Here is a 15,103-nt window from a genome sequence, read left to right as displayed (position 1 = left end):
TTTCATAATCAGAATTACTGCGTCCTTCCCCTCTCCAAAAACCCACTCTGAGATCCAGCAGCTCTTCCTCCCTCTTCCTCAAAACCCACAGCCTCAATTCTACCACTCGTCTGTGAAGAACAGAGCAATTTGTCCATCTGTTTAACTCCGCAGTTGGTTCCAATTCCATAGCCACCTCCACTGACTTTTTCTGATCCCCCTCTTACTAAATAAAAGAAGATAGAGCGTACATTTAAGCTCAGGCAGGGCATCCCTTCTGGTGAAATACTCTGCCAAACACAGCAGTCAATTGACCCTTCCTGGATCAAGCCATGGACTTTTAGCTGTTCATCATATCACAGTAAATGGCGTTACATGTGTGTCATCTCATCGAATCCTCACGTTCCCAGCCACACAGTTGGTCAGTGGGGGAGCCGGCATTCAAGCCCAGACCTGCGCAGAACGCATTTGTGCTCTGAATTTCCACACCATGCAGCTTGTCCAAATACTGTATTCTCATAAGGGAAAACAGCTCTCTTTTTTCAAAGCAGGTTTTTAGAAACTAGTTAACTGAAGCTGATCATTCAGTTATTAACTCTCCTTTCTTTTGTTTCCACCCGACCCACAGAGATATATACCAGAGATGGGAACTCCTATGGGAGACCTTGTGAATTTCCATTCTTGGTTGGTGGGACCTGGCATCATGAGTGCATCACTGACAAAAATCACAGTGAGCCATGGTGTGCGACCACCTTAAATTATGAATATGACCTGAAGTGGGGTATCTGCTTAAACCCAGGTATGTATGGGCTAGTAAAGTTTATATATAGAAAGAAAAGGATATCGTTTCCAAGAGGCAAAAGCGAGTAGGGAGAGTCCATGATGATTTAAAAATGGCTGCAACAAATATTATCTTAGCCAAGGAGTATATATTTGAGGGATGAGGGAGAACTAATGTGTGGCTATGAGCCTACTTTAAGAAGTAGGCTGGGAAGAGAACAAAGACAGAATGGTGTCATAGAAGACAAACAAGAGTGTTCTTTAGCACAGATCCCTCACAGAGTAGGAGTAGAAAATACATGGGCAGTTAGGAAATTGCTGCAAACCTTTAACAGAGTAGTTTCCAAAGACTCTGTTATAGAAGCTGGGTTATAATGGACTGAAGCATGAACAGAAGGTGAGTAAGCCTTTTAAGTTTTATGGAGAAGAAAAAAGAGAGGGAAAAGGGTGGTCCAAGGGAGAGATAAGTTGAGGAAACACTTTTAGGATGGTGGACACTTAAGTATGTTTATGGTCTGAAGCAAAGAGTAGGGGTCAAAAGAGATATATCCCTGAAACTCTCAAAATTGGTGCATTGTTCCCTCTGTTATTCCTATTCATTGATCAGAGCATTTTTTTCTACTTGCTTCTTACTTGACACAAACAATTCAGGATATACCAAAAAAATGACTGGTTCTTACAGAGGGAGAGGGAGGGGGGGAGAGAGAGAGACCAAAGTAGCAGCTTGCATCATTATCTGATATATAACAGACAGATTTTCTTATAAATTAGGTGACAGTTACAGGGTCTACCAGTACCTGACATGTAGTAGGTACTCAAATATTTTTAAAGGGCAGTAGGTTGGAAGAATCCGTAGGAAAGAAAAAGAGAACAGCTCTAGACCTAAGTAATAATACTTAATACCTATAAGGCCCTAAGTGTTAGACACTACTCTAAGCACTCAACCTGGATTAACTCCTGCAGTCCTCACACAACCCCATTTTACAGATGAGCGAAGTGAGGCACAGAGGAGTGAAATCACGTGCCTAAGGTCACACAGCTAATAAATTTCAGAGTTAAAATTTAAAGCCAGGAAATCCAACCCGGAAGTCCCGTCCTAAACAAATGTACTGTCCTGCCTTACTCAGCAGCCAACCTGGTGATCCAGTAATGCTGATCCCTCTTTGAGAGAAGCTGAACTTCAAAATGCAGAGCTCTAAATGACTTGAGGTTATATCCAGCCAATGGTCCTCAAACTTCAGGAGGCAATATAATCTCTTGGACAGTTTGTTAGAACACAGATTTCTATGGCCCACCCCCAGAAACGATAATTCTATAGATTTAGAGTGTGGCCCGAGGATTTGCAGTTTAATGAGTTCCCAGACAGTGCTAATGATGCTGGTCTGGGACCACACTTTGATAATCCCCTTTCTAGGCAGAAGCACAGGCTTTTAAACACCTGGGACCTGAAACACCTGAAAGGTGAAAAACCAGTAGTGTATTTGCTTCTGCTGTAATTGATAAGCAGAGTTTGGTCCAGGCACCAATTTCATTTAGATATGACAGTAGTCTGGATCAGAAAGTTTAGATGTGAAAGGGAGCTTAGAGATTGTCCAGCACAAACCCTCACTTCTCCGGTGAGGGACAACAAACCCAGTCAGAGTGAGACCCCACTCATGGAGAGTCTGGTGGAGACCCCAGGATCCCTGACCCTTATTCCCCACTGTATTTATTCCACTCTGCCTTGCTGCCTTGACTGGCATGTGTCTTAATGCCTTTAGCATCCTTTGGGTGGCAGCAGGTAGATTTTTAATGCATTCATGTTTTCCAGAGTTATTCTTAAGGAAGGAGCAAGACTGAGTTTCTAAAACCCAAGCACTGCTAAACCATCGAGATTTTCTATTATGGTAAACACACCCCTATTCCACTGGGAGCTTCTGGATTTATAGGCATAGGGCCTCTGTGGTGATAAGGAGCCCTTGGGTAGTATATTTATAAATCCACCTAGTTTGTTTTCACCACATGGCACGGCAACCTCTGTTGCTATTTAGACCATCCAGAAGTGGCTGAAGGAGCAGTGTTACCCATCGAGAAGATCAATGGCCAGATTCGGAGACGGGAGCTCTCATTCTGGCTCTTCCACAAACACCTCTAGACCCTAGCCAAGAAGGGCCTGCCCAGCTTGAAAGGCCATGTGATATGTGCAACTGGCTATGGAAAGGCCCTTCAGAAACCCCCAGAGTGAAGTCTGGGACACATTTGCTGGAGCCTGCATTGGTTTTTTCCTCTTGTAAAGGGCACAGGGGAATCTTTGGGTATATTTTTGAACCAGTTGTATCAAGAATTATATGTCTTGTCTAGAAAATAGCTTGAAAGTTTTTGCCATATATAAAATGATATATACTTTTTAAATATTTGTTAAAGAAAATAATATGTACATTATGTAATGAACATATATATGTATACATATATAATGATAATTATGTAATATTAATTATAAGCCACGTATTAAATTATCTATTAGAATATTAAGGAGAAACTTGGACCAAGTTACCCAAATAATATAGTCACTTGAGCTCTAAATCTTGAGCATTTAAGCAGCATGTCTGCACAGAGACATACACATACAATGGTTTCACTGCAGGCCATGGGCAAACCCCTCTGCAGTCAGGCACCATCTTCAAGTGAGCTTGTTTTCCATTAACTCAGGGGCTTACCAGAGTGAGCACAGTTGAAGTCTCCTACTCTTAGGGCATGCATGGGATAAAATACGGCGTTGTAACTGATGGGAGAGAAAGGGAGGGTGGATGATAGGAGAGTGGAAGCTTTGATAAGCTCAAGTCATTTGGTGTCCTGTGACTTCAAATTCTCTCTGTAACCAAAAAAATCAAAATGTGGTCTTGTTAAGCAAATAAGCCCCAATTTAAGCATATTCTAGGAGTGTGCAAATTGAATTGCAGTATTTATAAGCATTCTAAGTAATAGAAAACATTATGCCCTTACTTTATAATCACTAACGTATCTTTTTATCAACAGAAAATGGCTGTGAAGATAATTGGGAAAAGAATGAGCAGACGGGAATTTGCTACCAATTTAATACCCAGGCAGCTCTTTTTTGGAAAGAAGCTTATGTTTCATGTAAGAATCAAGGAGCTGACTTACTGAGCATCAGCAGCGCTGCTGAATTAACTTATCTTAAAGGTAGGTTTAACTTGCATGTGGTACAGCAAATTGCCGAAATTATAAAGATGCTGTCTGCCTTCCTCAATGTTCATATCCAAGTATGTTGTTTTGTGTGTATATTTTTTTATCTTCTTTTGGAATTTAAACTTTCAACACTGAAACCCACAAGCAAAAACATACTGAATATAATCCTATTCCATCCATTGAAAAATGCGTCTTGTGATGGAGACTAAAAAAAGGTTAATGTTCAGAGAATGGGGCGGGGAGGGGGGGGTTGCAAGATTAAACTGCTGCCCTAAACCTAAGTGAAAGGATTTTTTAAAAGGTAAACACTAACCTTTAGAACATTGAAAAGTGGAGAATCTGAGGAAGGTAAAGAAGACAGCTCAGTCATAGTAGGTGGCCTCGGTAAAAAGCCTCACCTTTGGGAAACAAGTGCCGTCTTTGGGGACAAGGAGAGTTTTAGGAAATCTTAAAGTGGTTTAATGACATGGACATGAGAAGTGGATAGGTTTTGTTTTGTTTTGTTTGGGGATAGTGATGTTAATTTTTAAATTATGTAAATATAATTTGAAAACATCATCTAGACAAGAATAGAAAATAACTTAACAGAGACCTGTGCAACCCTTGTCTACCTGACTACCCTTGTACACCCTGGTACACTGACATTTAATCATACTGCTTTACCTGGATTAATCCCCTTTCTTTCCCTCTCTTTACCCCTCTATTCTTCCATGCTTCCCTCCCTTTAAAGAATAAAATGTTAACAGAGTTTAAGCCCTATGCCCACCCTTCAAAATAACCATTCCTTGAGTACTCTTATAACATACATATGTACAAATTCTATATATGTTTTTATTATTCTATTGTTCTATGCTTTAATATAATGCCCATGTATAAGTTTATTCATTGTCAGCTGCTGCTGTATAGTATTACATTGTATGAATAAACCACAATTTATCTATTCCCGTACTTGAAAACAGGTTTTCAGGTTTTGCTACTTACAAACACCTCTGCAAGGAACATCCATGTATGCGCCCCATTGAGCAGACATGTATGAGTTTCTCTAGAGTAGAAATTGATGGCACATGGGGTACACATCTCTTCACCTCTGGTCAAATTTCCAAATTGCTTTCCAAACTCTTTGTATTAGTTTATATCTCCACTGGCACTTGGTGTTAACAGATATTAATTGGCAAATAGGATGACTGTGAAATGATATTTCATTTTTGACTTATATTTCCCTGACAGTTTATGTGATTTTGCATCTTGTGTTTACTAAGCATTCAGGTTTTCCCCTTATAATTTGTTATTTCATGGCCTTTGCTTATTTTTTATTGAATTGTTGGCTTTTTCTTATTGATTTGTTATAGCTCTTTATATATTCTGGATATTAATCTTGTTGTAAGATTACAAATGTCTTTATTTTATTTTATTTTTTAAATATATTTTATTGTTTATGCTATTACAGTTGCCCCAAATTTCCCCCCTTTCTCCCCCTCCACCTAGCTCCTCACTCCCTCAGGCAATCCACACGCCATTGTTGGTGTCCATGGGTCCTGCATATAAGTTCTTTGGCTACTCTATTCCCTATGCTGTGCTTTGCATTCCTGTGACGATTCTGTAACTACCAATTTGTACTTCTAAATCCCTTCACTTTTTTATCCATCCCCCCAACCCCCCTCCCAACTGGCAAACATCAAAATGTTCTCTATATCCATGAGTCCGTTTCTGTTTTGCCTATTTGTTTATTTTGTTTTTTAGATTTAATTATTGGTAGATATGCTTTTATTGTCATTGTATTCTTCATGTTTTTGATCTTCTTAAAGAAGACCCTGTAACAATTCATACTAATGTCTTTTTTTAGTCTTTGGTCTTCTCGCTTTGTTTTTGTTGCCCCATCATAAAAAAGTTTGTTAGTTTAAATTTGTTTAAACTTACCAGTCTCTTCCTTAATGTTTTGTGCTTATTTATATTATTTAGCAAATCCTTCCTTAGCCTTAAAGTGATAGAGATATCCTCTCATGTATTCTTCTAAAAGTTTATAATATTTTGCTCTTCACATTTATATCCTTAACCCCTTTGTAACACCATTTGTAGAACTGGGAATCTAATTTATCTGTCTCCATGTGGATACTCAAGTTTACCAAACACTCTCCATTTCACAGTATACCCTCTGATTTGTAAAGCCACTTCTAATAAATATAAAAACCCTTTTATATGAGGGTTGTTCAAAGGTTCTCCATTCCACTCCTTTAGTCCATTTATCTGTCTCTATGTCTATTCTAAACTGTTTTTTCCATTTATTTCTTTTTATTTTTTATTTTTTTATTGTAGTTTCCCATTACCATTTAGTACCCTTATATGCCACTTCCCCCACGCTGTTGTCCATGTCCATGAACCTTGTTTCCTTTCTGCTCAATCCCTCTACCCCGCTAAACCCCCCTCACTTTAGCTGTCATCCACCTCTCTATCTGTGATTGATCCTGTCTCTGTTTTGCTTGTTAGTTCAGTTTGTTCTTTAGATTCCACGTATGAATGAAATCATACAGTATTTGTCTTTCTCTGACTGGCTTATTTCAGTTAGCATGATGTTCTTCATATCCATCCATATTATCACAAAGAGTAAAATTTTCTTCTTTTTACAGCCAAGTAGTATTCTATTATATAAATGCCCCATAGTTGTTTTATCCACTCATCTCCTGATGGACCTTTGGGTTGCTTCCATATTTTGGCAATTGTAAACATTGTTGCAATGAACACAAGGGTGCTTATGTTTTTTTTAACTAGTGTTTTGGTTTCCTATGGATATATTCCCAGAAGTGGGATAGCTTGGCCAAAAGGCAAATACATTTTTAACTTTTTGAGGTATCTCCATTCTGCTTTCCTACTAACAGTGCAAAAGTGTTCCCCTTTACCACATCCTTGCCAGCATTTTTTGTTTGTTGATTTATTGATAATAGCTATTCTGACAGTGTGAGGTGATATCTCATGGTGATTTAAATTTGCATTTCTCTGATTAGTGATGTTGAGCATCTTTTCATATGGCAATTGGCATCTGTATGTCCTTTTAAGAGAAGTATCTATTCAGGTCCTTTGCCCATTTTTTAATTGGATTTTTTTAATGTTGAGTTTTGTTAAGTTTTTTATAAATTTTGGATATTAACCCATTCTCAGATGTAAAATTAGTCAATATGTTCTCCCATTCAGTGAGTTGTCTTTTTATTTTGTTGATGATTTCCTTTACTGTGCAAAAGCTGTTTAGTTTGATGTAGTCCTATTTGTTTATTTTTCCTTTTTTTTCCCTTGCCTGGGGAGATATATCCAATAAAATATTGCTATGAGCAATGTCTGAGGTTTTGCCAAGTTTTCGTCTATAATTTTTATGATTTCATGTCTAATATTTAAGTCTTTAATCTATTTTGAGTTTATTCTTGTGTGTGTGTGATAAGGTCATCTAGTTTCATTTTTCTGCATGTATCTGTTCAATTTTCCCAACACTATTTATTGAATAAACTATTTTTAGTCCATTGTATGTGCTTACTTCCTCTGTCAAATATTAATTGACTATCAAGGTGTGAGTTTATATCTGAGCTCTCTATTCTGTTCCATTGATCTATCTGTTTTTGTGCCAGTGCCATGCTGTTTTGATTGCTATAACCTTATAGTGTAGTTTCATATTAGGTACCATGAGCCCTTCAACTTTGATCTCCTTTCTCAGGTTCACTGTTGCTATGCAGAACCTTCTGTGGTTCCACATAAATTTTTGAAATATTTGTTCTAGTTTTGTGAAATATGTCATTGGAATCTTGATAGGAATTGCATTTAATCTATGGATTGCTTTGGGTAGCATGGACATTTTAATGATGTTAATTCTTTCTATCCATGAATACACGGTGTGTGCTTCTACTTAATTTGTATCTTCTTCAGTTTCTTCCTTCAGTGTCCTAAAATTCTCCAAGTACAGGTCTTTTATATCCTTGGTTAGGTTTATTCTTAGGTATTTTATTCCTTTTGAAGCAATTGTGAATGGGATATTTAAAAATGTCCCTTTCTGTTAGTTCATAACTGGAATATAAAAAACAAAACTGATTTCTGGATATTAATTTTATATCCTGCTACTTTACTGAATTCATTTATTAGTTCTAGTAGTTTCTTCATGGGATCTTTAGGTTTCTTTATGTACAGTATCCTGTCATCTGCAAAAAAGACAGTTTGACTTCTTCCTTTCCAATATGGATGCCTTTTATTTCTTCTTCTTGTTTGATTACTATGGCTAGGACTTCCTGTACTGTGTTGAATAAAAGAGGTGAAAGAAAACATCCCTATCTTGTTCTCAATATTAATGGAAATGCTTGTGGTTTTTGCCCATTGAATATGATGCTGGCAGTGCATTTGTCATGTATGACCTATATTATATTTAGGTATGCTCCCTCTATTCATACTTTTCTGAGTGTTTTTTTAATCGTAAATGGGTGTTGGATTTTATCAAGTGCTTTTTCTGCATCTGTTGATACAATCGTGTGGTTTTTATCCTTCATTCTGTTTATGTGCTGAATCACATTTGTTGATTTGTGAATGTTGTACCAACCTTGCATTCCTGGAATAAATCTCACTTGATCATGGTATGATCTTTTTGATGCATTGCTGTATTAGGTTTGCTAATATTTTGTTGAATATTTTATGTCTATGTTCATCAGAGATACTTGCCTATAATTTTCTTTTTTTGGATTGTCTTTACCTTGTTTTGTAATTAGGATAATGCTGGCCTCATAAAATGAGGCTTGGGAGCCTTCCATCCTCTTGAATTTTTTGAAATAGTCTGAGAAGGAGTATTAGATCTTCTCAGGATGTTTGGTAAAATTCACCAGTGAAGCCATCCAGTCCAGGGCTTTTGTTTGTTGGGAGTTTTTTTTATTACTGCTTCAATTTCATTATGTGTAACCTGTCTATTCAGATTCTCTGATTTTTCCTGAATCTAAATCAGATTCTCTGATTTAGAAAATTGCATGTTTTTAGGAATTTAACCATTTTGTCCAGGTTGTCCAATTTGTTGGTATATAGTTGTTCATAATATTTTCTACAATTCTTTGTAATTCTTTGGTGTCAGTTGTTATTTCTCCTCTCCCATATCTGATTTTATTTATTTGAGTCTTCTCTCTTTTTGTCTTGATGAGTCTAGTTAAAGGTTTGTCAATCTTGTTTATCTTTTCAAAGAACCAGCTCATGGATTCATTGATACTTTGCATCCTTTTTTTAGACTCTGTTTCATTTATTTCTGCCCTGATCATTATTATCTTCTTTCTTCTACTCTCTTTGAGCTTTGTTTTGCTGTTCTTTTTCAAGTTCCTTTAAGTGTAAAGTTAGATTTTTCTTGTTTTTTTGAGTTAGGCCTGTAATGCTATGAATTTCCTTCTTAGGATTGCTTTTCTGGATCCCACAAATTTTAGATTGTTGTGCTCTTGTTTTCTTTTGATTCAAGGTACTTTTCGATTTCTTCCTTGATCACGATGTTGTTTTCCTTCTATGTCTTTGTGTGTCTTTCAGTTTCTTCTTGTGATTCATTTCTAGTTTCATAGCACTGTAGTCAGAGAAGATGCCTGATGTGATCTCGATCTTCTTTAATTTATTGAGACATGTTTTGTATCCAAACATGATGCATCCTAGATAATGGTCTATGTGCACTTGAATAGCATGTATATTCTGCTGCTTTGGGGAGAAATGTTCTGAAGATATCAATTAAATCCATTAGGTCTAGTGTGTTGTTTAAGGCTGCTATGTCCTTGTTGATTTTCTGCCTGGATGATCTATGCATGAAAATCAATGGTGTGTTAAAATCCCCAACTGTGACTATATTTCTGTCAGTTTCTTTCTTCATGCCCATGAAGATTTGCTTTACACATTTAGATGTTCCTATGTTGGGTGCATAAATGTTTATTAAGGCTATATCCTCTTGTTGAATTGTTCCTTCTTTCATTGTGTAGTGAGTGTCCTTTGTCTCTTACTGCGGCCTTGGTTTTAAAGTCTATTTTGTCAGACAAAAGTACTGCTGTCCCAGCTTTTTTTTTCTTTCCATTTGCATGAAATGTCTCCATCCCTTTACTTTTGATTTGTGTGTGTCTTTTGACCTGAGGTGGGTCTTTTGGAGGCACCATACATATGGGGATTTTTTCTTATCCATTCAGCTACCCTATGTCTTTTCTTTGCAAAATTTAATCCATTTACATACATTTAAGGTGATTATTGATAGGGATGTATTTATTGCCATTTTATTCTTAGACTCTTTTCCTCTGTTTTTTTTTTTTTTTTTTCCTTTCTCTTTTTCTTCTTCTTTATAAGCAAAGTCTTTAACATTTGTTGCAATACTGGTTTGGTTTCAACAGACTCCTTTAGCTTTTTCTTCTCTGGAAAGCTCCTTATTTCTCCCTCAATTTTAAATGATTGCCTAACTGGGTAAAGTAGCCTTGGTTGTAGGTCCTTGCTTTTCATCACCTTGAATATTTCATGCCACTCCCTTCTGGCCTGAAATGTTTCTGTTGAGAAATCAGATGAAAGTCTAATTGGTGCTCCCTTATATATAACTGATTGCTTTTCTCTTGCAGCTTTTAGGATTCTCTCCTTGTCTTTAAGCTTTATCATTTTAATTATGATGTGTCCCAGTATAGTCCTCTTTGGGTCCAACTTGTCTGGGACTCTGAGCTTCCTAGACTTGTGTGTCTTTTTCCTTCACCAGATTGGCGAAGTTTTTCTACATTATTTCTCCAAATACATTCTCTATTCCTTGCCCACTCTCTTCTCCTTCGGATAGTCCCATTATGCGGATGTTGTTATGCTTCATGTTGTCCAAAATATTTCTTAAGCTCTCCCTTTTTTAAAAAATTCTTTTTTCTTTTTGCTGTTCTGCTTGGGTGTTTTTTTCTACCTTGTCTTACAAACTGATTCAATCCTCTGCTTCATCTAACCTATTGTTTACTCCTTCCAGTGTATTATTTATACCAGATACTGCATTCTTTATTTTTAACTGGTCCTTTTCCATGGTTTCTATATCTTTTTCATGCTGCTGAGTATCCTTATAATCATTACTCTAAACTCTCTATCTGATAAATTGCTTGCCTCCATTTCATCTAGTTCTTCTAGAGAATTCTGTTGTTCTTTCATTTGGGGTTTGTTTCTTTGTCTTCCCATTCTGTCTGCTCCCTTGTATTTGTTTCTATGCATTAGGTAGATCTGCAAAGACTCCGGTGCAGACCTTTGTCAGATGTTGCTTGTGACAGGCCTTGGTCAACCTGTTTGGATTTATCAGCTATCCACAATGTGTGGTTTCCTCTGCGGGGCCTGTTTGTGTGCAGAAAGAACAAGGCTGCACACCAATACTGGGTTTAACCCATACCGGGCCTGAGAGTGGGTCAGCTAAAGTCTCAAAGCTCCCTGTTGTCTGCCTTCATTGTTAAACTTAATCAGTGATATAGCCTCAAGCTGTACTCAGCAGCCCAGCCTAAGCTCAATGGGGTTATAATAAATTGTCCATGATTATAAGGCTTCTCTTCAGCTAGTGTTCAGTTGGTTATTCAAGATGATTTCTCTACAATTTAGTTGTAATTCCAGATTGGTCCTGGGAGGAGGTTAATGTAGCTTCTACTTACTCCTCCTCCATCTTGGGTCTCTACACTGTTTTAGTTAGTCCTCTCTCACATAATAAATCTTGTTTTCTGGGTGAGCAGATTCTCCCTTATTCATTTTTTTTATTGATTTGCCTTGGCTATTTTTTTACCATTTATTCTTTCCTATAACTTTGAGGATCACCTTGTTAATCTCAATGAAATACCCTATTGGGACTTTAGAATTGCACTGAATTATAGATTAATTAGGAAGTGATTGTTGTCACTACATTATTAAGTCTACTCATCCATGAAAATGGTATGCCCTTCTTCTTAATTGGGACGTCTTTTATAATCTCAGCAAAATTCTATAAGAGTGTTGCCCATCTTTTACTAGAAAGTTTATAAACAGAAAATTTTTACATTATTCTTAAAAATAAAGAAATCCAAGTTACTCAGTCCCTGATGAGTTCTTCAATGAATAAAAAAAAATCATAATATATGATGATGATGACGTTCTACACAGAGTCCTAAATTTTCTTCATACATTATCTTATTTAATCCCATATAACAACTGTGTGAGGTAAGTGTTATTTTTATTATGCTCATTTTACAGATGAGAAATGTGAGAATCAAAGAGGAAATGTGAGTTGTTCAAGGTTACCTAAAATAATTAGCAGAGCCAAAATTTGAATACAGTCTGAGTTGAAAACAAGTCATATCAGGCATGTACCTGCATTCACTTTATGTGAGTATTAAGTTCTTTGCAGGCAGAGATGGGCCTCATGGTTTGTTTTTCCCTTTTGCACAAAACTCTAAGCATTATTGCTATGTATTAAATACATATTGACTTATTCAAATGAGTCCTTTCACACTGTTTTATAATAATTGTAAATATTTGATAAATGCTAACTATGAACAAAGCCCTAATATCTCCAGGTACATTAAATGATTTAATATCATTACAACATCAGAGACAAGTATTTTATCCCCACTTACAGATAAGGAAATTGATGCTCAGAAATAATATACCCAGACAGCCCAGAAGTACCAGAATTGGGATTTGAATATCAACATACATAATCCCAGAGCCCTGACTTTTTATTACACTACTTACTCTTCTTACATGTCTTTATCTCTTTTTATCATTAAAAGTCTCCTGGCCTTTTGTCATGCTTTTTGGCTAAAGCCTATGCATACCTCTTTTCTTATTTACAGCTTTAACATTTTCCTCTGTTGTTTGATACTTGAATAATCAGACCTCCAGAATGGAAATCTACCAAATAAGCCTATTGGGCCCATGTATGGCTATGGAATTCTATTTCAGACCTCACTGAAACCTTATGAAAAAATACTATTAAGCGTGAAAAACGCCAATAAATTTAAGCTCCCTGGAGTATTATTTTGAAAGTGATGATTATAAAAAAGGAGAAGTGTCAAAGTGTGACTGCCAACACTCTAACAAGCTAACGATGTATTTGGAAGAATGAATATTGCAGTATTTCTTTTCGTTAATAACTCATAAAAGTGAAATGATATGTTAAAGGGCCCAGTTGCCCCTACCCCTGGCCAGTAACACGCTACATTTTAGGTATATCAATAATTTTAGAGATATATCCCTTTTTGAGGTTTCAAACTCCTCCTTTACTATGAAATGCTGTTTAGGCATATCAATATGCCCAATTATAATTTCTGGTTTCCCACAACCCAAGGAAGCTGTACTTTACCATTTGAAAGTGAGAGTATCCATATCTTGAAAGTTTCTTAAAGTTTCTGTTAAGTGACCCTTCACTGAAAACCACCATGTGTAAACATTGGGCTAGGAGCAGTTAAGTTAACAAAAGTGAATCAGACAGATTTTATGATCAAAGTGCTTAATATAGTCAGGGAAATAAGAGTTGTACATAAGTAGAGCATATTGGAGATGGTTATTCCCCAAATAACCTCTTGTTAGCTAGTGATTGGGTGGGACCAGAAAATCTCCTGCCAGGAAAAAAAAAAAACAGAAGTAGCCCCCTTGAAGATAAGTCTAATACAGTTATGAAAGGGTTCTCTTTTTCCTTTCTGCCTGCCCTGCACCTAATTAGTTTTGTTTTGATTTTTTTTTTAACAGATAGAGGAATGTTGGGGAGGAGGACTTGGTTTCCTTATATTCTCAAGATTTTGTTTGGGAAACAAATTTTCCATGACTCTGGACTTCCCATGGGACCTCTAAGCACAGATTCACCCCAGAGCAACAAAAGAGAGCCCAACAGTCCCCAGAGCAGGAACAGAACATTTTCATTTTTCTTCATTTGCCTCCACTACAAGGGAGCTTTTCGCTTTGAGACATCTTGTCAAGTGACCCAACACTAGGACACTTCTAAGTCAGGACCCCTGCTGACTGTGGCCTTTCTGATGCAGTAAAGAGTCTCATCTGGCGCATCAGGTCCTGTAGTCTTTTCTTCTAGGGAGAGGAGTAGAAATACAGGTCAGCGCTGAACAGAGGTCTCAGGGACAGTCCAGAAATATCTACCTCAGTGGACTTGCCTATTTGATTAGATATGGGGTTTTATGCTAACAATTACCTATTTATTGGTGACAAAGTAGACTTTCGAATGGTCAACTTCTTGCTTGGACTATATGTAGCAAAGAGTTCAGCTCCATATTTCCAGGCTATATAAGAAATTCCTGCCCTTTAGAATTTATCCACTTCCCATTCATGTCCACTTGACAGAAGACACATAAAGAGTATTCCTCTTTGCCAACCCAGTCACAATTTTAAAATCCTATGATTCTAGTGAAGAATAAGTCACCAATGCGGATCACAAATAGCGCGGTATAATAAAGCAAAGTAGGAGCCTGACAGCTTCCAAAGGTTATTTTGTTCTATCACAGGTGTGTGCTTGCCATGTGCAGATAAACAATAAGATAATTTAGAAGGAGCAGTAGGATGTTTAGACTTCTTGCTGGGGATATCTGAAAGACTTCACAGAAGGGAGGGCACTGAATTTGGGATGGATGGGGAGGATTGGCCCTCCGTGGTATCCCTGATTAAAAATGAATAAAAAGAAATCTGAATGTCAGGGTGGTTGAGTCTGGAGTACCATAAATATGTAGTTTCCAGGACTTCTTTGGAAAGCTGGAAAATTAACTGCTTTTACTAATAGGGAGACATTTACATTAGATTAAATCCTCAAGGTCTTTGTATACTAGTGCTGGCAGCCCTTGCTTATGCTAGCAGGTGAAAGAAAAGGATGAATCCAAAATTACCTCAAATACCCACCCTCTCCTACCTTAACGGAGTATCCTTACCATCTATTTCTTTGAGAACAGTGAGGCAAACCCTTAGTTTCTTACCCTAATACTTAGACAAATTTATCTCTATCTGCAGTCAACCCTCCAGCTTGTTCAAGGTTAACCCCTTCCCCAGAGCTCTTTATATCCATACCAGCTGTTTCTTCTACTTCTTATATTTTACCAACTCTCTGATTCTTCCCCAAAAGGCTATAAATTTGTTTAAACTTTTACCATTAATATTGACACATATATCTACTTCCTAGTTCCTGAAGCCCTGTCTCTTTCGCAGTCAAGCCCCTGGAAAG

At 37.0% G+C, this 15,103-nt stretch overlaps 1 protein-coding gene across 2 annotated transcripts in view; it reads left to right on the top strand.

Annotated features, from left to right (window-relative positions):
• The window catches only part of LY75 (lymphocyte antigen 75), a 138,429-nt gene that overhangs the window by 12,284 nt on the left and 111,042 nt on the right, over positions 1-15,103 (top strand). For both annotated transcript variants that reach the window (XM_054562735.1, XM_054562737.1), the window contains exons 3-4: positions 608-778; positions 3,775-3,939. In XM_054562735.1, the coding sequence (XP_054418710.1) occupies positions 608-778; positions 3,775-3,939 (336 nt within the window). The remainder of the gene's footprint in view (positions 1-607; positions 779-3,774; positions 3,940-15,103) is intronic.

The sequence above is a fragment of the Pteronotus mesoamericanus genome, unplaced genomic scaffold (genome assembly GCF_021234165.1).
Source record: "Pteronotus mesoamericanus isolate MK-2021 breed Mesoamerican mustached bat unplaced genomic scaffold, CSHL_Meso_final scaffold_651, whole genome shotgun sequence".
In the NCBI taxonomy this organism is placed as follows: Eukaryota; Metazoa; Chordata; class Mammalia; order Chiroptera; family Mormoopidae; genus Pteronotus; species Pteronotus mesoamericanus.
This window is presented reverse-complemented; position numbering and strand designations above follow the sequence as displayed.